At 38.1% G+C, this 23647-nt stretch overlaps 1 protein-coding gene across 1 annotated transcript in view; it reads right to left on the bottom strand.

Annotated features, from left to right (window-relative positions):
- Nucleotides 1-8378, bottom strand: part of INHBA (inhibin subunit beta A) — a 63019-nt gene extending 54641 nt beyond the window's left edge. The window contains exon 1 of the mRNA XM_070729543.1: nt 7743-8378. Coding sequence (XP_070585644.1) covers nt 7743-8130 — 388 coding nt within the window. The 5' untranslated portion in view covers nt 8131-8378. The remainder of the gene's footprint in view (nt 1-7742) is intronic.
- Nucleotides 8379-23647: the final 15269 nt, after the last annotated feature.

The following is a 23647-nucleotide window of genomic DNA, read 5'->3' as shown; positions in this document are numbered from 1 at the left end:
TTTTAAAATTTCGGTATACATAATCTATCCAATACTACCTCCTTTACATTTGACATCTGAACAAAAATAATTACTCAGATTTCTTATATTGTATTTAAAAAACTGTTAGCTAATACAGATTTTAGGCAGTTCCTAATCTTAATCACATCTAATTAATTAGGCCATAGTGCTTCCATTTTCTCCGTATCTCCTCCATATCAATTTTCATGTATATTTCTTAACCTTCTTTTATAATAAATGTCTTTAAACGAAAGAGAGAAACAAGAAGAGCAAAAATGTCTGATTACATCCAATGGTATTTAAATTAGATCTAACCCTTACTAAGAAAAAATTATACCAAATTCGAGGGGGAAAGAACCCAAATAATATATCCCAAATGTCACCAAATTAATAAACCCAATTAATAAACCCAATTAAAAATAATTCCTTTTAATAGGTAAAATAAAAAATAAAAAAGTTAAAGATTAAAAAATAAAGGAAAGAGAAGTGGAAAAAAGAAAAAAGAAAAGAAAAGAAGAAAAGAAAAGAAAAGAAAAAAGAGAGAAAGAAAAATATATCGTTCTCCTTTTTCTTGCATACATCCCTTGTAGAACCCAATATGTTTGTCATACCCTGCAGAATTTTATGGTTCAAATGTAAACCAATAAAATCCTCCAACCTACTCTAATTCATATCAATGAAGAGCTGATGAAATGGTAAACTCATCATTTCCTTCTCCCTTTATATCACTGAATACCCAGTATAATTATCATACCCTACTCTAATTATGTCACTGCATACCCAGCGGAATCATTGTGCCCTACTCTAATTATATCACTGTAAACCCAATGGACTCATCATGCCCTAGTCTAAAAAGAAAAAAACCTCTGAATACCCAGTGAAATCATACTCTAAACTTAGTAAACTTCTCCAACCTAGTCCTTTTTATAAAACAAAAAGGCCATTAAAAAGCCTCATGCCTTATTCTAATTTAAACCATTATGATCCCAATAGAAAAAAAAATTACAATATTAACCATATTAGTCATCTCTGAAAAATATAACCATTTTCAATTTTCAATATTTCATTATTTCACTATTCCAAAATTTTACCCACAAAAGTAATTTTATAATTCCAAAAATATCTTAATTGAACATTATTGCATATGCAACTCAATTAACATCTTTCAATTTAATGGTTTTCCCCACCATCAAACCATTCTATACAATATAATTTCAATATAATTTCCTTACAGTAAAATCCAATTAAATTAAAATTCCTCATTTAATTCCCTTACATCAATACATCATTATACATAAGTTTATTCTTATAGATATATACCTTTGTCATATTTTTAGTCTTCTTCTTTAAAAATACTATTATCATCCATATTTCCATATTCCTTGATTCACATTTGCCAAGATATGACTCCAATCTGTCTCTGATAGAATTATCCAATGCGTCCTTCATGCTTTTCAGATGAAAAGTTTGTTCTTTTAGCAATTATATAACCATGTCTCAATCAGTCAGTTCCCATAGCCACCCCGAGTCTACGGAGAGGGACGGCATACAAATCTAATAAATAAATAAATAAATAAATAAATATGTCTTCTCTCCAAAATTCCTTTGTTCCAAAGCAAAGCTGATAATACTGTATCTTTCTTTGTAAAAATAAATACATAACAGACACATTCCATCCTTCTAACAAAAACAGATAAAGAAGCATCTGTTGCGAATGTAAATCATACAACTCCTTACAATAACTCCTCCAACCAAAAGGTGGCAGTTGATTGACACAGTTAGCAATTCTCTTCATTTAATCCAAAGGGAAGTAACTTCATCGAAAGAAAAAAAATACCATAATAATCCAAATGAAGTCCGAATTCAAGTTTGAAATCATTGAAGTCTTTAAAGCTTGTCAAAGGAAAAAAAAACAATTTGGGGCAATTTGCTGTCATTTTAAAGCTTTCGCTATTCGCCCCATTGCCAAACAGCTGCTTCTGATTCCATTTCTGGCATTTCTATTTCCAGTGGTAAAAAAATATACATATTAAAAAAATCAGTTTTGAATCTCTTTTCGGGTCTCCGCACTCACCAGCACATCGCTTAATCATTCTTCACCTCACCAACCCTTAGAAACATCCTCTTTCCAAATGTTACCGCTCTTCTTCAGTCCCTGTGTTGCATTGTCTTTCAGGCTAGTATTGGCTCAGGCGTGGCAGCCTGACCGACCTCACACCACCCCCGATGCAAGACTGGGCTGATATGTCTGGCAGGGTATGCCGACCCCAGACCAGATCCTTGGTAGCATCCCCTGCATCATCTCCCCTCCAGGGAGGATTGGGTCTAGTTCAGAAGAACCAGAACCTCTAGACCGTGGGTATTTGAAGCCACCTCATGAGAGCGAGGTGGCTCCGTGCTGCCATGGCAATTTGACCCTGCCCTCCTCTCTCTGCAGCCCTCTCTAAGCAGTTTACAGAACTATTCATATTGCCCCCAACAATCTGGGCCCTCATTTTACCCATCTTGGAAGGATAGAAGGCTGCATCAAACCTGAGCCGGTGGTGAGATTTGAACTACAACTAACAGTTATATGCAGTGCTACACTCTAACCGCTGGGCCACTCCGACTGCTTTGAAGGATAAAAGTCCTTCTGCCCTGCAAAGCAAATTTACCTGAAGATAAAACCTTTCCCGCTGGCAACTAGTAATGCAAATGTAAAAACTGAAAGAAATAGGAAGGTCCTGCAAGATAAAATGTTCATGCACAATTCTAAGCACCCATAGTTGCACTCATTAATCTGCAACAACATATTAACATAGGAACACAGCAGCTTGTTCACATAAATCTTCAGCTGCCATGGATACCACTTTAAACGACTTACGATTACTGTCTATTTGTCTCCATTAATATTTTTCTTTGCTTCTGTCATTCTTTTCCAGAAAGAATTTCAGATTGAAAGAATATTTCCAAGTTTATTTAGCTTATCAATGGATTGGTGAAGTTGTTCCCACTACACCTAAAACTTAACTATCATAAACAGGGCATTCAAAATGAAAAGAAAAGAAAATGGGCCAAAAACAAACATACAATTTGCAAAAAGAAGCCAAATAGTCAAGATATAGTCAATAGTCAAGAATCCAGCCTTCCTAACTGAATATTCACTTCAGGCCATGTTGGCTAAGAATTTAAACTTGTCAGATGGCCTTCAAAAATAGAATGACCCCATAATTTCTCCCTTAACAATCACTCGTTTTTAGCTTCCAAGTACAGTGATACAAACTCTTTGAGATACAAACCCGGGGTTTAAGATTGTTTTGCCTCTTCTTCCAAACTAGTTTCATCTTACAAACCAAAGCCGCCGCCACAGGGATGCCCCGCCTCCGGATTTCTGTTGCCAGTGAAATGCCCAGTTTTGCATTGCTGGGATTCCCCTGAGGCTCCCCTCCATGGGAAACACCACCTCGGACTTCTGTGTTTTTACGATGCTGCAGGGGAATCCATAGGTGGGGTTTCCCAGCAAAGGGAGCCTCAGCGAAATCGCAGCATCACAAAAACACGGAAGACCAGAGGTGGGGTTTCAAGGATTTCCATGTTTTTGCGATGCTGCAATTTCGCTGAGGCTCCCCTTGGTGGGAAACCCCACCCGTTTTTGCTCTGCTGGGATTCCCCTGCTGGGATTTCCCTGCAGCATCACAAAAACACGGAAGTCCAGAGGTGGGGTTTCCTATGGAGGGGAGCCTCAGGGGAATCCCAGCAGCGCAAAAACTGGCGCTTCGGCTGGCAAAAGGGGTGAGTTTTGGGCTTGCACGCATTAATTGCTTTTCCATTGATTCCTATGGGAAACATTGTTTTGTCTTACAAACATTTCACCTTACAAACCTCGTCCCGGAACCAATTAAGTTCATAGATGAGGTATCACTGTATTCTCTTTCTCTCTGCTGTCCTTTCTCTCCTCCCCTCTCTCTTCCTCTCCCCATTTTGTCTTTGCTTTGTTTCTGAATATAATATTGTTCAGTAGTTTATCACTAAACAGATTCTCCAATTTTGCTAGATAGAAAATACAAGACAAAGAAGCAGAAAAGAGCAATAAGTCCTGCCTGCAAAAATTATCTTTCAGTGTTGGTTGGATTAAAAAGAACTTCAGAAATATGAAGCTAGGTTAATTTGAATGAAATGAAAGAGGGGGAGGAATCTTAAAGTATTCGCCCTCTTGTGGTAACTTGTGTTTATGCCTTCAGTATAAAAACTGAACCACTCAAAAGCTTTTGTATATCTACAGTTTAAATCTATAAATCTATTTAAATCTATAAATCTATAATTTCATTGCCTCCCTTCAATACTTTTTTTTGCAAATTCATTTTTAAAAATTATTAAATTTTTGTGTGTGGAGATTTTCTGTCAGATGTCAAGGAAGTAAAAAATATATATGAGATAACCTCTGAAAACATTAAGACATTTATTTTTAGTAAATTTGCTCAGGTTCAAGCAAAGTTGTTATAAATTTGGTTACAGTTTCCATTTATTCCTGATTACCTGCTGATCATATCACTATAATGTCAATATTATCTCTTCCTTACTCATAATAGTCATTTACAACTTTTTTTAAAAAATTACTTGCTGAATTACCTTTTTTTTCTGTTCAATCATGTCTGATTCTCAGATGCTTCCTGGGCAAGTTCTGCAGGGTTGTTGTTGTCGTTTTCCAGAAATGATTTGTCATTCCTAGAGCTGAAATAAAGTGACCAGCCCATGGCATTCCAACTGGTTTTGTGTCCAAGGCAAAACTAAAACTCAGAGTCTCCTGATTGTAGCTTGATGCCTTAACTACTATCACCAAAGTGGCTTTCTAATTACCAATAGTATATTATAAATCCAACAGTGTATAACACAGTCCAGTAGCTATTAGTCATCTGATTGTAAAATTTAGGGTGCTGGTTAGATTACCATAGCTTATTGCAGCAATACTCACTGTTGTGATATTCTTGATAAGTACAGCAATAGTCATTCTTGCTTCCCAAAGGCAATTTAAAATACAAGGATTTTAGCTGACTGTACTAATGAAAAATGTTTTATGTAATTTTCAAATATCTTTTGTTAATTGTGTTCTAATGTAATTGTGATACCACATTAAATTATCATTTTTCTCCTATTTATTAATTATTATTAGTTTAGCAAACAATAATCTGGACTGTCAGCAGCACCTACCAAGAATTTACCTGATCTCTTGGATCACAGAACGTAGTTTGGTATGAGTTTAGTATACCAATCTTTGGAATTGTCCATTTCTTATTTCATCTATAAAGTTGCCTCTGAGCCTTTTATTTTCCCCTTTCAAATGATCTTAATTTCAGTTCAGAAAGAATGTCAAACTTGTACTTATGAGAGCTCTATAAAGTATAACTTAGAAACTTTCTCAGAATACTTTTGAAACCACTGAGATAACGTTATTAAATTAATTTGCTTTCAAAAATTAAAAAAGTAAAGAAACTACACTGCTTTTATTTTCATAATTGAAGTTTGACAAAACTGAAGAAATGTTTCCATTCATTTCCATTTATTCTCTATTCCTCCATTGAAGTGATGGTTGCTATCAAGAACAACAAGAAAATACTAGTAAAGAATATTTCTCATATTTTGTTCAATTATTTTTTAAATATAATCTAAAGCAGATTTTGAGTTCTATTTGTATACTTCAACAGCTCCATATTCCATAAACTTCCTTTATTATTAGATGCAAAGTGTTGTTTCTTATCATTTTAAGAATTAGTTCTAAAAAGATACCTGATAGCCACAAGAGGGCTATAATCAGCATATAAACTGAACATTATGCAATATTGTTTTGTGCAACAAAACTTTCCCTGACCTTCACATTTTAGCATGGAATAAACTGGAGAGGAAAGATAAATGATGTTAAGGAAGGTCTTTATGCTTGAAGTAAATTATGTTCTGTAATCTGAACAGAAGAACATACATTTCAGGAGAGTCCAGGATTTTTTTGATTTTTGTTTTTGTTTGTTTTTGTTTTCCTGCTTTTGCTATACTGAACTGTTGTCAGTACTGGTAACATGACAAATATAACATTGACATAATTATAATCACAATTGCTCCTACAAAAGACAAATCACAGTAGTTTGAACCTTTATATGTTCTAGTTGAAAGAAATAATGGGCTGTTGGCCACTTTCTGGGCAATGGCATAAGAAATATTAACCATGTGATTCTTTAAGCCAATTGGGCTGTGCACCACAGTTGAAGTGTGTCACAGTTGTCTTTGGAACCTGTTTTAAGCAGAAACAGTACAAACCTCTAGAATTCACACAATGTCAAGAAACCACAGTTCATTCCATCTTTCTTAGAGAGAATTCTGTGGTAAACTTGATGCAGTGTCTGCCCATCAGATGGTTTATCAAGTTCCCTACTTCTGACTGTTTATTGATTCATAGAGTAAAACCACTGGAGTAAAATCACTTCCAACCACCTTTTAAAAGGAGAGAATGAGTCATTTTTCTTAGCTTTCAAAGCAAACCTCCAGCAAATCAGGATGGAATGGTGCGGGTGATGGTGGGGAGTTGCAATTTGGTAAATGCTACACTGATATAAATACCCAGGATAACCATACAGTAGGAATTCATGCCATTTATCAGCAGGAATGTCTGCTTTTAAACCATACATGCTACTCTGCATGTCTTTTTCTAAAAACATAACATCTGAGTCAACAAGTTTTCAGAACTGGAAACTGTGAAAGAGTTAATTGTTTATATTGCTCCAGCAAACTTTTAAGCAAAAAATTCTCAGTGTGCCTATGCATATTGTTCTACCATATGTTGAGCTAAGCAAAACAATGAGATTCCTTGCAAGTTGCCTTAGCATTGAAAAAGTGCTTTCACTAAGAAATAGCATTAATTTCTAGAAAGTTTTCAGTTGTGATTCTTTAATCTCTTATTATTGGTAAGTCTTAATATACGATTATCTGGGCACAAGGACAAATATGGAGTGTGTGTGCGTGTGTGTACAAAGGCTAAACAGTTTAGATATTTTTTACATTGAATGATAGTTTATATAGTATATCATGTTATAGCAGCTGAAATAATTACCTGTTTGCAGGCATTGAAAATGAGTTGAAAAATAAGTACCAGTAATTGAAAATTAACCCCACTAAAGTTGCACTCGTTGGCAGAGAACTCTTAGGACTACCATCTTTCTTTGTTTTTTTCCCTCCACTGTGCAAAAGTCAGCATTACAATTTGGATTGCCTACAACTATTTGCCCCACTTAGTACTAGGTTTTCTGACAGTAGCTGTTAACATTTTTACTGCCCTGAAAATTTGCTAGGAAGTAGGAACTGAGTAACAAATATTTATCCTCATTTTGACAGATTTTACAGTGAGTTGATTCAGAAACTGATTGTAATTGTTTTTCTTTATTTACACCATTTTAAAGAACACTCCTTGCTCATTTGCCTATTTACTATCTCACTCTGGTTAGTTCAGATTGGTTCTTTTCTCAAGTTGGGAAGGCAGTACCTACCCCTTAATATTGAACCCAAAATGTTAGATGCTTGTACTTCACTTGTGCTCGTTTAGTAAGTATAAATAAAACATCTGCAATCAAAACTGAATTCTAGAGATCCACATTCCTTCACAATTTTGCCCTCTACTTTCCTACCACCTTATCTAGAATGTAACAGCTTCAAAGAAAAGTTAATTGCAATTCTAAGAACATTGTGTTTGCCTCTTCTACCCCACTTTCAATAGCACCCACCTGATTCTGCAAACGTTATGATCTCAGAAGTTTGTTCCATCAACTCATTCTTTTCTGTTTTTCTTCCAATGTCATTCTCTATTTCCACATTGCCATCCTCTCTCACTTTTCCAACGTGGAGTTTCTTGATAGCATTTAAAAGTGCAGCTTTGGGCACTGATTGAGTGATGTTAGGTCTGTCTCTCAAGTGCAACATGTTCAGGATATGCTTCTTTACAGCTTCCACCATCTCAGGCTGGGAACTGGGCACATTCTTGGAGAGAGTGCCCAGGACACAGGATGGGCAATCAGAAACTAAATTATGCTCCTCTGAGCCTGAGGCTGGGGAACTCTGTGCTATAATCCAGCAAAATATCAACACCAATCCTCTAATCAGAAGCAAAGGCATCCTTGTAGCAAAAGTTGTTGTGATTCCTTTAAAAAAAAAAAAACCAAGGCTTTTCTTTCCCCACAATTACTTCTTCACTCTGTTGGATTTTCCCCCATTCTGCTTCCTCTTTTTCTCTTCAGGAAGAACAAAAAGTTTTCGGTGAAGTTTGGTTTGGAAGGTCCCTTTCTGAAGTGCAAATGATGTCTTTGACAGTCAGTGAGAGGAGTCTGGCTCCGTCGTGCTGTAGGCAAAGCAAACGCTGAGAAATGGGCAGAGAGAAATGAGGGAGGAGGACAGTGAAGGGAGGGAGTTTTGTCTATGAGTAAAACTCTGATTGAGAAGGCGGAGGAACAGCTTAAGCCTTCCTTACACTCATTTCACTCTAGCACATATTTCTCATTTATATTGGCATTCTGGTTTATGATTTGGCCACTTTTGCTTTCAAAATCTTTTTTTTTTCATAGTTGCCTGGTGGTTTCCTGTCTCTCTCCTCCCTCTCTCTCTCTCTCCCCCCCACCCTAAATTAAATATCTTTGATTTTTTTTCCTTTTCCTATCTTATTCACAGACCAATTTAATAAGGTAAAACGGAAATGGGAAGGCTATTTATTGATAGCCTTGGGATACATCTGAACACACCCAAAAGAGGTGTTCAGAAAAGTCCAACTGCTTCCTACTTCAAATTCTGTTCACAATAGGACTTGGGCAACTCTGCTAAATCCTACTAAAATTTGAAGTCCTTTCTCATCTGTTGTAACACTTTTAAGATTAATCCATGCTTATGTCTTAGAGAGAAGTGAACTAAAAATTACTGAAATTGGAAATTTTAATGAGTTGACAGTCATATTACTTAAAACTGAATCCTTTTCACTTGATTTAATGCAAATTAGTCTCTCTCTTTTATACCACATGTTGAAACCCTGTGATTTTTTTAAAAAAAAGTTTTGCTCTTTTAAGAGGCAAATATTTGTTTACCCTAAATGAATTGTCATTAATTTCTGCAGCTGTACATTTGTATTGAGACAAGGATGATATGCAATAACTTTGTTATATTTTGGTCAGATAATAAACTATGTTTGAGACCTCAATTGTTATTTTTTGTCCCATTTAATTTATATTATCTTAATTGCTCATAAAGTAAACTCAATTTACCACTTTGCATGTTTTTCTTACATTGCAATTTAAGATTTAGTCTATTAGAAATACATTAGATAATATTAGATGATCACTAAGACAAATAGACAATGCGAGGGACAATAATAGCACAAATATATTGTTAATGAAATAATTACAATGTACTAAAAGTTGTACTTTTGTATATTTGTAAATTTGTATAAAACATTTTAAGAATAAAAGCAACATTCATTTCCTTTACATATGCTGTTTAGATCTCCCTTGATATCACCAACTTTGAATATATTTTTAAATTTAATAGCGGTAGTACACATCTAATAGAATGTTTATTAGATAATGATAAGGAAGGTATATATCATATATGATTTTTCTGGATAAAACTTTAGGACTGTCAGTGAGGGAATATATCAATTATATTTTGCCTTTCTGGCCCCAGGCTCCTGGTGATCTCTGCCATAGAAACTTGACAAGATCTAAAAACTCTCTGTAATGATAGTCAGATCATAGATCTTTGTATTATTCTATACATTTACTTAAAAGCCATACTTAATGTTTTGGGACTGAGTTGAAACTGGATTGGCCAATGCCATGTTACATCAGCATTTCAGTGGTTTTCCTGTATGAGACATACTTCATGACAATTCCCTAATGGAAATTCCTATTTGCTTGGCATGACAAAAAATGGTCTATAATCTGTATCTGCATTTTTAAAATAAAAAACCCCCACCTTTTCAGAAATAAAATTTTCATTAGATATTATTTTGGTTCAAGAACATTGGTCTTTTTATTTACTTGTTTAAAAGAAAAATGAATGATACAGTAGTTTCTGATCTGCCCCTAATGCATTTTGGATGTATTTCTTTCCTTTTCTGTTACTTAATTTTTTTTAAAAACGATTAGACACACTTGTGCTGAAAACAATAATACTTATTTAAAAGAATAAATATAGAAGAATGATATAATGTATTGCAACTTAACAGCTAGCCTTCATATGTATAAATGTTATGAGCTCATACAACATGCTTATTTAAATGAATCACTAAGTTTGCAATTTTATGCACTTTTACTTGGGAATAAGTTTTTATTTAACTTATTTTAGTTTGTTGCGACCTTCAGCATCATATTGTTATTAGCAGTGCAAGCTATCTTAAGAAACAGAAGAGATGTAACAAGTTAAAGTCAAAGTAAAATGAATTATTAATTTGAACTGGGAATTTGGGATGGTTGGTTTTTTTTTAAAAAAACCCTGTGTAGCATTATATTTTAATATGCAATATGTTGACTCCAAGAATAAGAGAAACTTTAGTTCTCTGATTTCAAGTCTAAAAATGTCAAGGGAACATTGTCTGCTGGTGAATAAATGGGCATGTTGCAGAAAGTGGTTTGTTTTGGAATTTATTTAAACTTTTTGGTTTATGCTGCAGCTCTAGGATTTTTTGAAGGCCAAAAAAAGGAAAATGCCTAGCTTTTAGAAAATCAATATTTTAATGCAAATAAAAATATTCAGAGCATCATGATTATTGTCTGGAGAAAAAAGCACTAGCAGGGAGATTTGTGAGGAATATTAAGTAAAGTGGAGTTGAATAACAAACTAAATTCTTCAGACATTTGGAATACTGTTTCTAATTTAGAAACAAACAGAACACTTGCCTTATTCCAGGTCCAGTACCCACACAATTTCTTCAAAAGCACACTTTAGGGAAGTTAAATATATTGAAGTAAGATTCAAAGGAGACTTTGTACCATTTAAAACAATAGTTTAGAAGACGGAGAATATTTATTTAATTTAAAGTGATTTTAATCTCAAAATAAAGTCATAAACTTTTTTAAAAAAAATCCATACCCTTGCAGATTCTGTTTTAATCCTTTAGATGAATATATGGATTTACAAGCTGTGAGTTACTATTTAAAACAAATTTGTTACTCATACATCTTTTTTAAAATAAATTTTAATTAGAAAAAAGTAAGTTTATATACAAATTTTTTATTTTTTTTATTTATTCTTTGTCCAATATACAATACATATAAAAGGGAATAGACATTAAGTGATATATAAAAGATAGGAAGTAAAGAGGAAGAGAAGTAGGTGGGAAGGAAAGAATATATATGATAAAAGGGAAAGGGAAGACAATTGGACAGGGGACGAAAGGCACATCTTATGTACGTCCCTTACTGGCCTCTTAGGAACCTGGAGAGGTCAATCGTGGAGAGTCTGAGGGAGAAATGTTGGGGGTTGGGGGTTGACACTATTGAGTCCGGTAATGAGTTCCACGCTTCGATGACTCAATTGTTAAAGTCATATTTTTTACAGTCAAGTTTGGAGTGATTAACATTGAGTTTGAAGCTGTTGCATGCTCTTGTGTTGTTGCGGTTGAAGCTGAAGTAGTCGTTGACCGGAAGGATATTACAGCGAATGATTTTGTGGGCAACACTTAAATCGTGTTTTAGGCGCCGCAGTTCTAAGCTTTCAAGATCCAGGATAGTTAGTCTGTTTTCGTATGGTATTCTGTTTCGGGTGGAGGAGTGGAGGGCTCTTCTGGTGAAATATCTTTGGACGTTTTCGAGAGTGTTGATGTCTGAGATGTGGTGAGGGTTCCAGACAGATGAGCTATATTCGAGGATGGGCCTGGCATAGGTTTTGTAGGCTCTAGTCAGTAGTGTGAGATTGCCAGAGCAGAAGCTATGTAGAATCAAATATAAGACATCTTTTTTTAATCAAATTGTCTGACAGCCATTTCAAATGATTGTGAAAAATATTTTTGTCCCATTTAATTTATATTATCTTAAATACTTATAAACTCAATTTACCACTTTGCATGTTTTTCTTACACTGCAATTTAAGATTTAGTCTATTAGAAATATATTATTATTATGTATTATTAATATTAGATCCTATGATATCTAAGACAAATAGACAATGCGAAGGCCAATAATAGCACAAATATATTGTTAATGAAATAATTAAAATGTACTTAAAGTTGTACTTTTGTATATTTGTAAATTACATATGCAGCTTAGATCTCTCTTGATATTACCGAGTTTTTACAAGGATTGTGTATAAACTAAAACAACTTCAGGATTTTCAATAAGATATATGTAAAACATTTGAAGAAATAGCTTTGAAAAAATTAACCAAAGATACTATCATCAAAATTTATTGCATTTTGAGCACAATAACTGGGTATTGACTCGAAAAGATTATATCAACTGTCCATCCTTGGTTCTGGGGTGGGGGATTACCCTCCTCAGAACGGGTTCGCAATTTGTGTGTCCTCCTAGACTCACAGCTAAGATTAGATTGACATCTGACAACTGTAGCTAGGGGGACCTTTGCACAGGTTCACCTAGTGCACCAACTGCGACCATACTTGGGACAGGAGGCCCGTCTCATGGTCAATCATGCCCTTATCACCGCACGGTTAGATTGTTGCAACATGCTCTACATGGGGCTACCTTTGAAGAGCGTTTGGAGTCTACAGCTGGTCCAGAATGCAGCCACACCAGCTGTTGTGGGTGCATCTAGGTACACCCACATTGCACCAATCCTCTGCAGACTGCATTGGTTCCCAACTGCTCCCCAGGTGCAATTCAAGATGTTGATCACTACCTTTAAAATTCTTTAAAATGGCTTAGGGCCAGACTATCTTCAGGACCTCCTTCTACCACATAGTTCTCAGCGCCCAATAAGGGTCCACAGAGTTGGTCTTCTCCAGTCCCATTAGCTAAACAGTGTCAGCTGGCAGATCCACAGGGAAGGGCCTTCTCTGTGGCTGCTCTGACTCTCTGCAACCAGCTACCCCCTGAGATCTGGACTGCCCCCACATTATTGGCCTTTCAGAAAGCTATAAAGACCTGGCTTTTCGGGTAGGCTTGGGGCCATTGATCTGATAACGTACCATCGAGATCCAGCCATAATTGGATTGTATGGTTTTTAATTGTTTCTAATGTGCTTTTAGAGATTTTAATATTAATTGTATGTTTTATTTTTGATTGTGAACTGCCTAGAGCAGTGATGGGCAACCTTTTGAGCTTGGTGTGTCAAAATTCGCCAAAAAACCGAGCATAACTCGAGTGGTAAGTCACCTTGAGAAAAAAACACTCTCACTCTCTCTCACTCTCTTCCTTGCTCTCTCCTCTCTCACTCTTTCTTTCTTGCTCTCTCTCACTCTCTCTCTTCCTTCCTATCTTCTCTCTCTCTCTCTCTCCCTTCCTTTCTTTCCTTGTCTCTTCCTTCCACTTTTTCTCTTTCTCTCTCTCTTTTCCTTCCTTCCCCTCTTCCCATCCCTCTCTTTCTCCCTCTCTCCCTTTATATTTATCTGTTCCTTCCTCTCTTTCTCCCTTTCTCTGTCCCTCTCATTCACTTTTCTCTACCTTCCTTTCTTTCCTTCTCTCTTCCTTCCACTATTTTCTCTTTCTCTCTCTCTTTTCCTTCCTTCCCCTCCCTCTCCCTCTCTTTCCCCCTCTCTCCCTTTATATTTATCTCTTACTTACTTCCTCTCTTGCTCTCTTCCTCTCTCCCTCTCGTTCACTTTTCTCTCCCTTCCCTCCCTCCTTCTTTCCTCTCCTCTTTCCCTCCCTCTCTTTCCATTCTTTCTCTCCATGTCTCCAGCGGGCAGACGGCTTTGCTGACCGGCACAAGGCTCAAGCCAGCTGCCCGGGAAAGCCCTGTGCCAGCCAGGAAAGCCGGCTTTACGGGAAAGCGGCGCACTTTTCAAATGCGCTGCTTTCCTGCTGCAACTCTTTCCTGGGCAGGGGGGGGCGACCCCCCAAACTGGTCAGATTCAAGAAAAAGCTTATCAAGGGGGGCGGGGGTTGTAAAAATCTAGTTATGATCCGCCAAAGGAGGAAGCAAACGGTGCGACGTCCACGCAGTTCTTTTTTCGGACTCTCTTTTTTGCGAGCCCGGCATGATTTTTTAAATTACAAATTAATAACCCCTCGTCCTTTACATTTAAACCGGTAAGGGTTTACCTTAGCACCGTCTCCTGTAACAGCTATAAGAGGAAACGGCAATTAAGTTATTCCGCCCTCCCTGATGCGATCGACCCAAGGGGAGGGGACACCGCACGCTGCTCGTGGAGGGAAAGAAGCGAAGGAGGGGAGGGGAGGTTGGAGTAGATTTCCTGGCGGAGTGATATTTGTTTACGGGATGAGCAGTTTAATGTAAGCAAAGTAGGACCCCTGGGTAAATAGCCCTGGGAGTGAAATTAAAATTGCAACCGGCGCAATTTTTTTTAAATTAGTGCAAAACAAAATTAAGGGCAGAGGAAAAATAATAATAATTGCGCTTGCTGTACCTGCTTGCAGTCGGTGGGAAATTAGAAAGCGGGGAGATTTGCATCTTGGCCACTCCCTAAAGCTCCCGGTTTCTCCTGCCGCGTGTCACCGAAAATGGCTACGCGTGTCAGTGCTGACACGCGTGTCATAGGTTCGCCATCACTGGCCTAGAGTCCTTAGGGAGTTGGGCAGCATACAAATTGGATGAATGGATAAATGAATGAATGAATGAATGAATGAATGAGTGTAGTAACATATTTGAAACTAATGAGTTTTATTTATGGAATACATTTTTGTGAGAGGAAAATTACTTTTGATAACATTTGTCAATCTGAAAAGTTACCAGAGTCTTGATTTTTAGACTGTCAGGCATATATGAATCTAACACAGATTCCAATTCAATTCTTTAACCAATATGCTATACTGGTTTTTATATAAGAATCTTATCACCATAATGTTCCATTACTAAAAGTGCAAACATTAGTTATGATTCAGGCTGTTTGTTTCCTGTGCTGAATACATAAAATCAAGTATTTGAGCCTTGAAAACCTATGGCTTTTCCTTAACCATTTATAATTTGTACTATTGCACCTATCAGTGACATTGTAATGATTAGACTAACAATGAAAGTAAGTTCCATTTAAATAATGGAACTTTCTTTACTATGAATGTGCCTGGAAAAATATTTAAAAACAATGCTGGATGGGTTTCATTTGCCTATGTTTTACTCATCAGAACCATACATTTCTACCTTGACATATGAACTTCCAGGATTTATATTGTATTAAAATCATATTTTCAATTTGAAAGTTATTCCTTTTGAAAATTAGTCTGGGGATGCGAAGTTTATATTTAAAGTAATAATTCTATTACTTTAGCACATGATATTTCCAGCAACCTGTATTTTCAAAACTACATTTCAGATTTAAGCTTTTACTCCTGTGAAAAAGAGAATTGAAATTCATGTTTTATTTTTAAAATGCTTGGCCGTTTTATTACCTATTTAATCTTTCTTTGGGTGTCAGTGTAGCGTTGCAACCTGAAAAACAGTAACATAGTTGCAAAACGTCTTTCAAATTTCATTTTGCAATATCCATGTTTAAAGAGAGGACCCAAGAGATAAATACACACCCACAGAACTCAATTAATTTGCTGACTATTCTTCTGTTTATTTTCTCATAATTTATGGTGTTCTGTGACTTGAACTACCTTAGTCAGTATAGTAAATGGAATGGTTGTACAAGTCTGTGTTATGCCATAGCATTAGATCCTTAGGTTTATGATATATAGTTTTATCATTTGATAATTTTACTGCAGTTACAGAAACAATAAAGGCCTTGGGTTTGGATAAATTGTGAAAAACACTGTTCTTTTTAGAACATGTTCCTTATTTCCTCAGAAGATGGATTACAGCTTTTCCAAATGCTTAATGAGTGCTACATTTGATGACTAATTTTTTTTCACATTGACTTCTCTCCCTCTCTCTCTTCCTTTCTCTTTTCAGTTCCCCACCCCATCTTTCCTTCATTGTTTCCCCCCCCCCCCACTTATGGATTTCATTGTTTTCTTCTCCTGTACCTATAGCAGCACCTGCTGGCAGTGAGCCGGAAGTACCCATTTAAACAATCCTCCACACCAGTTGGCATTAAGCTCTGCCAAGCCATACTGATGAGCTGCCTCAAATATTATTCCTTCCCTGCCAGGAAAAAAGATGATTGGGTTGATGATGGATGATCATTTCTTTCACAAGCCAGAGAATCATTGATAATTAAATCCACTTAAAATCTAATAATTAAAATATTGCAAATCTAAATATAAAAGTAAAATTATAACTATATCTGTAAATATAGCTGGGTGGATTCCTTCCTTCAGAAAACCCCAGAAGTAAAACCTATGAAATATATTACTAAACAAAAATGTTAATGTACTGTATCAACAAATTAACTGCCTTTTGAAACTTCTGCATTTAATCTATGTTTAGTGTTGGGCGAACCGAACTTGTACAATTCAGGTTCATACCGAATCTTGCACCATTCATGATGCCAAATCTGAACCCAAATTTTACGGAAAATCTGTGCTAAAGTTCGGAGTTCGGGCCGAATTCCGCGACAGGGTGACGCGACGGACCGAAGGACAGCCTTCTTCTTACCTGAAGCCATGCAGTCTCTGTATATAAAGGTAAATAAAAGGCTGTGATTGGCCATGTGTCCCATTGACCACTGATTGCCCAGCTGGATGCATTTCTTAGATTGGTCCCCAAGGACACCTGACCTGCCTCTATAAAAGGCAGCACCATGCTGTCCATCCTCATTGTAAGAGATACCAGCTAGAGAGGGAAAGTCTGTATTAGTTCTACTGAGAGGGAAAGATAGCTTAGGGAGATTTCAAAGACAAATTTGGCTGCATCTGCTTCACAGAAAGGGAGATATTGTTCATACAAGTTAAAGAGAGAAGAAAACTTGGGTGAGCGATGAGCAAACCAGCCTAGACAGCCAGACAGGCACAAGAAGAAAAAGAAAGGGGAGGCAGGGGGGCAGTTGCTCTCTGCTACACTTCAACTTTTAAAGTGATTTAATTTGATTTTGTTTTATTTAATTTGATTTTGTGTTCAAAAACATTGAAGGGACAAGAAACATAGTTTTGTGGGCAGGTGTGTGGGAGTTCCTCTCTGTTATACTTCAACTTTTAAAGTTTTAAAATTTGATTTAATTTTATTTAATTTGATTTTGTGGGCTGCAAGACTGCCTCCCTGCCAGGACCCAAGCAATAAACTGTTTCCTGAGTGAGGAAGACCAAAGGTCCTGTCCAAAAGATTTCCAGTGTGGCCTACTGTCATCTTTGTCCTGAAAGCAACACCTGCCTTCCAAGACCCAAGCAATAAACTGTTTCCTGAGTGAGAAAGACCAAAGTTCCTGTACAAAAGAGTTCCAGTGTGGCTTGGTGTCCTTGTCCTGGTGGGAAAGCCTCCCTGCCAGGACCCAAGCAATAAACTTTCCTGAGTGAGAAAGACCAAAGTTTCTGTCCAAAACATTTCCAGTGTGGCCTACTGTCATCTTTGTTTTAGAAGCAATGCCTGCTCCTGTCTACACTTCCAGTGAAAGGGGAACCTTACTTGCATAGTTCTGGTTCATGCAGAATTTTGTTACTCTAGAAGGGACACATCAGTAACTTTCTTTCTGTGCATTTCCTTTTCCTCTCTATTAATTAATTTATTTTATTTGGACTTGTATGCCGCCCCTCTCCGAGGACTCGGGACGGCTCACAGCAATCTAAATTAAAGCCACATAGAACTCTCTGGCAAATTTCATTTGGGGTCCACCACAGGGCCACTTTCTGTCAATTGTTTCCTCTACTTTTCCTTTTTCTATCAAATATAAAGCCTCTAGTGCTCTCTCTCAATTTAATTTGGGGTCAACCGCAAGGCCACTTTCTTTCTCTGCATTTCCTTTTTCTATCTAATCTAAAACCTCTAGTACTCTCTCTCAATTTAATTTGGGGTCAACCACAGGGCAGCTATTCTGGGAGTAGAAGTTCTTTCAATTAATTTTAAGGAGGCCGGTCAGTCTTGCACTGCAGCTACTGACCTCTGGCAATTGTACTTTTGGGTCCACCACATCAGGGCCACTTTGTTTCTCTGCATTTCCTTTTTCTATGTAAAAAAAAAGCCACTAGAGCTTTCTGTCAATTTATTTTTGAGTAAAACAAGGGCCAATTCCTATCTCTGCATCTCCTTCTTTTATCTAATCTAAAACCTCTAGTACTCTCTGTAATTTTGGTTCAAACATGGGGCCACTTCCTGTGATTTTAATGTTTTTCTGCCTAATACAAAGGCTCTACTGCTGTCTGGGCATTTAATTTTTATGGGGCATTTATTTTTCTAATTCTAGGTCCACCTGAATGCTGCACCTTCTTCTGTTCCTTGTGCCAGTGTCACTGCAGGGCTTCAACCATGAAGAAAGCCGCAAAAAAGGGACATGGCCGTGCTGCTGCTGGTGGTGATGGAGCTGATGCTGCAGGGGCAGGGAGAGGGCGTGTAACATCTGCGCTTCATATCATCAGGGAAGACCACGATGGATGATGATGAGACCCATATCCCCGTTCCTGCAGCATACTGCAATGTTGAGGCTGAGAGGGAGGCTAGCGGGGAGGAGTCGGTGGAAAAAGATGCCAGGAGGGATGATGAGGTGCTAGATCCCACATGAACTGAAGGCAGGCAGAGTTCAGAGGAGGAAGAGGTTGTGGTGGTCCCACAGTCCCAGGCAGCCAGCAGAAGAGGGAGAAGGGTGCAAACCGTCAGCGCTCAGTCTGTCAGTAGTACTGCCTACTGTGGCCAGGGACCGATCATGCCACATGTGCCACAAAAAATGTCACCAGCATTGCATTTTTTCAAGCAGGTTACAGATGACAAGACAAAGGTCATTTGCACGCTCTGCCGCCAGTCCATCAAGCGAGGGAGAGGTGTTAATAATCTCAACACCACCTGCATGACCAGGCACCTGAATACAAAACATGAGCTTCGGTGACAACAATACCTTAAAAGTATTCAAATGCCTGGGTCCTCTTCTGCAATGGCTGCCTTGGCCCCTGCCACCGCCTCTCCAAAAACAAGGCCACTGTCTCTCCTCCAAGGGGCAATGTAGGATCACCACCACCAGCAGCAGCACCGGCACCAACATCATCACCATCGGCAAGCCTATATATACTATCCCAGGGAAGCTTTCAGCTGTCCATCTCTCAAACTTTGGAGAGAAAGCGGAGATTCAGCCCCTCTTACCCATGAGCCCAGGCCCTGAATGCCGGCATTTTAAAGATGCTAGCATTTTAAATTCTCCCCTACCATCTGGTGGAGACAGCAAGTTTCAAGAATGTTATGAAACTGGATATCCCACAATACTCCATTCCCAGCCGCTACTACTTTTCACGCCAGGCCATCCCTGCCCTGCACCAACATGTAGTGGAGAAAATTTGGTGTGCACTGAGCAATGCTGTCAGTTCCCGCATCCACATCACCACCGACACGTGGACCAGTAAACATGGTCAGGGCCAATACATCTCTCTCACTGCTCACTGGGTGAATGTAGTGGTGGCTGGGAATGAGGCAGGAAGCAATTTAGCACATATCCTTCCACCACCCAGTTGGTGCCTGCTGTTGCCTCCTCCTCCTACTCTGCTTCCCCGTCTTCACCCTCCACATCCAGTAAGCGTAGCCCAGCAACCTCCGACTTCATAACTGCCATGGGGAAACGGTAGCAGGTGGTGCTGAAACTCTCTGCTTGGGTGAGAGACCACACACCGCACAGGAGCTATGGACCGGCATCCAGGGGCAGACAGACGAGTGGTTGCTGCCGCTGAACCTGAAGCTGGGGGAGGTGGTGTGCAACAACGGGTGGAACCTTGTGGCAGCCTTGGGCTGAGCAGGGTTGACACACATCCCTTGCCTGGCGCATGTGTTCAACCTGGTGGTGCAGAAGTTCCTGGCCAATTATTCGGACATGTTGCCGCCGCTGAATAAAGTGCATGCTGTATGTGCACACTTTCGCCGTTCCCACTCTGCTGCTGCTCACCTATCTTCCCTGCAGAGGAACTTTGGCCTTCCCACCCACCGCCTCATCTGCGATTTGCCAACCAGGTGGAATTCCAGGCTGCATACGCTTGAAAGGGTGTGTGAGCAACAGAAGATAATAGTGGATTTCCAGCTCAAAATGCCCGGGCGAGTAGAAGTGCAGACCCACAGCACTTTACCACCAGTGAGTGGGCCTTCATGAGTGACATATGTGCGGTGCTGCCGTGCTTTCAGTATGCCACTGATATGGTCAGCGCTGATAATGCCATCGCCAGTTCTACCATCCCCCTCCTTTGCCTACTGGATAAAACACTTCAGGCCATGCCGGAGGATGTGGCACAGGAGGAAGCAGAGCAGCAGGAGGAAGAGAGACTCTTTCCTGGCGCGTGGCTTTATTTCCAGAAGTGTTCAGGTTTGGGTTTGGTGAACACGGTTCGGGTTCTCTCTCCACCAGTTGCAGTTTGCCAGTGTGCCAGTCTTGTCCTGTGTGCAAAGCCAGCACCAGAACAAGCAGACTTTGGTGGGCAGGGTGCCAGTTCCTCTCTCCTCCAGTTCCAGTTCTAAATTGTGCCAATGTGATTCTGTGTGCAAAGCCACAAAGAGCCCTTGTCATCACCCCCCTCCAAAGCAGCAAGGCCGTCTCAGCCAGAAGCAGTGGAGTCTTTAATGCTCTTCATTGACACTTGTAACTGGGATGCCATGGGCCGTCCACCTGCCCCATCCCCAGTTGCAGACCTTGGGCTTCTGGATAGCCCAGAGCTTCTGCCAGAGAATGAGGAGGTGCCCAGGGCATCATTGAGGAAGGATGATGAGACCCAGATCTCCGCTTACTGCAATTTTTAGGCTGAGAGGGAGGATAGCGGGGAGGAATGGGTGGAAGAAGATTCTGATGGTGATGACGAGGAGCTAGATCCCATGGGGACCGAAGGCCGGCATGTGCCTGCTGCATACAGGATTGCTGCTGCATACAGGATTGCTTGAGAAAAGCTGGTGCATCCTCCTGTGTCCCCCTCCTGCATCCCCTTCTTCACCCTCTTGCAAATTTAATTTTGGGTCAACCACAGGACCACTTTCTTCCTCTGCCTTTCCCTTTTCTTTGTAATCTAAAGCCTCTAGTGCTCTCTCTAAATGTAATTTTGGCTGTCATTGCACTTATGAACCAGTAGGCATTGCTAATTTTTTCTGATGTTTTAAACTTTGAAAAAGGACAATCTGTGAATCTTTGTTTCTGCTTTAAAAGCAAGTGCTGAAAAATATACTCACAGAGAATATTGTGTAAAGTTCTTGGAATGCCATGCCACTGTAAATTATCCTGATTGAAAAGTCTGCATTTACTTTCTGATTCTGTGGAAAATAAAACTTATATTCAGAACTGCAATTGGTCTACAATGGCTATGCTGGCATGACAGTGGTAGATTTGTTACCCATATCTTTGCAGTAGTGTCAGGGGCATTCCAGAGGCAATTCAAGCTATTTGTTCTCACCTATAAAACCCTTTATGACATAGAGCTATCTGTCTCCAATCTTTTCTGTCCATCCATTAAATTCAGTGGAGTCAGCAAGCTTCAGTTCTCTTTAATCAAACAATGTCATTCATAGGGAGCCACAAAGCATGCTCTTTTTTTGTTTTTTTACAGCACCTGTCTTCTGGAATAATATCCCCACCCCCACCCCAGAGCCAGATGACTCTCCCCTTTGCATCCATTTCATAAGTTTTTGAAAACCTTGGCTCCCAGGCCTGAAGTTAGGATGGATGTCTGGGCTTTGTTGGATGTTTCTCCAGCAGTGATGGAGTTTTCCTTCTCAGACACAGTTATTAAATGTAACATCTTTTAAATGTAAGTTACCTACATAATCCAAGAAATTGATAAATAAAATTCAAATACAAATATTCATTTTTTACCTTATTTTTTGTTAATGTAATGCTTTGAATTTTTAAATATTCGCATAACTCTCTGATTGAAATTCTGAAAGAGTAGGGAATGTAAATTTCCCAAATTTATGTTTTATGTTTTATGTTTTCTTTTTCTGTTTTGTTTGTCATTGTTATGTTTGTGTATGTGTATAAATTATTGATAGCTTAACAATTTGGTAGATATAAGCATAGAAATTTTCCTTCTTCTCAGTGCCATAGAAATGTAAAATGTAAAGATGTTTGTGTGCTTTGTTATTATCTTTTGTGTTTTTGTATTGTTTTTAAAAACTCAATAAAAAATAAAATAAATAAATGTAAGTTACCTGGTATCACTTTGGAGTAAAGAAATCTATAAATCCATCGGACAAATATAATAAATAAAATTAATATTACTAGTATAATACTATATGAGTAATGCCTACACCAAGATTTTAAAAAAATACACAAACGTATTCAGAAAGGGGAGGGAATTAAAACTTTTGAATAACCCATGAAAGATTCTATAAATGACAATTCTGTTGTGGTTTTTTAATTTGCCTTTTCATTAGTTCTGTAGACCTTCAATGTATGTATCTTATATTCATAGATATACTATAAGTCTATAAACAGATCCATTGTAATGGCTACTTTAAAAACTTAAATCAACTATCCTGTTTCCCCCAAAATAAGACATCCCCTGATAATAAGTCAATCAGGCTTTTGAATGCATGGTAATAAGGCCAAGTGCTTATTTCAGGGTTTTAAAAAATGTAAGAGAGGGTTTTATTTTGGGGAAAACACGGTGTATATTGTTTTTCATATTTTCTTTTGAAAACAGAAAATTCCAAAAACTATATTGAATTGGAGCAGTGAAATTAATCATTTGTCTATTTCTTGGGGAAATATTGCCTTTTCCTGTAGACCCAACAGTCTGGATTTGAGATCTAAGTGTTGCATGGAGGTGAATGCTCATCTTTGCCATGTTCTTTCCCATCTAGCAGTTTGAAAGCATACAAATGCAAATAGATAAGTAGATATCAGTTTCATGGAAAGGAAACTCCATGATGTCATGCTAGCCAAATGACCATGAAAATGTCTTCGGATGGCTCTGATTCATGGTCTTGAATGGAGATGAATGCCTCCTACAGTTGTCAACAATGAATGAACATAAATTTTCATGGAATCCTTACTATTTCTAAGAAATTGACCAATTTTTTTTGGTAATTTTATAATTAAAAATGTATATTTTGTATATCATACAAATACAGTATATGTAGTCCTGATTGGACATTTGTTAGATTAAAATATTAAATCCATGGAGGAATTTAAGAGGTTGAAGTACATTTTCTTTTAAAGCAGTGTCCCACATATAGAGAAGAATTATTGTGTTTTTGAATCTTCCTGGATAGACCTTTTTAGCCACAATGAGCAAGATAGTTAACTTAATCCTCCAAAATGTCTTCTTCCTGAAGTTGTTCATAAGTGAACCTATATAACGAAACAATTTAACCCAAAAAAGCATTATATGAAGTATAATGCAGATGTATTTATTATATTGGGGTGATAAAGGATGCAGAGGCATTGTAGCTTTATTTGGAGGCTAGCTGTAATGTGTTCAGAATGACGGCCAACTCCAAGGGAAGCCACTTTTAAAAAAGCTCTCTTGGA

This window comes from Erythrolamprus reginae, chromosome Z, assembly GCF_031021105.1.
Source record: "Erythrolamprus reginae isolate rEryReg1 chromosome Z, rEryReg1.hap1, whole genome shotgun sequence".
NCBI classification, from domain to species: domain Eukaryota; kingdom Metazoa; phylum Chordata; class Lepidosauria; order Squamata; family Dipsadidae; genus Erythrolamprus; species Erythrolamprus reginae.
The sequence above is the reverse complement of the archived record's forward strand: the minus strand, read 5'-3'. Positions and strand labels throughout refer to the sequence as shown.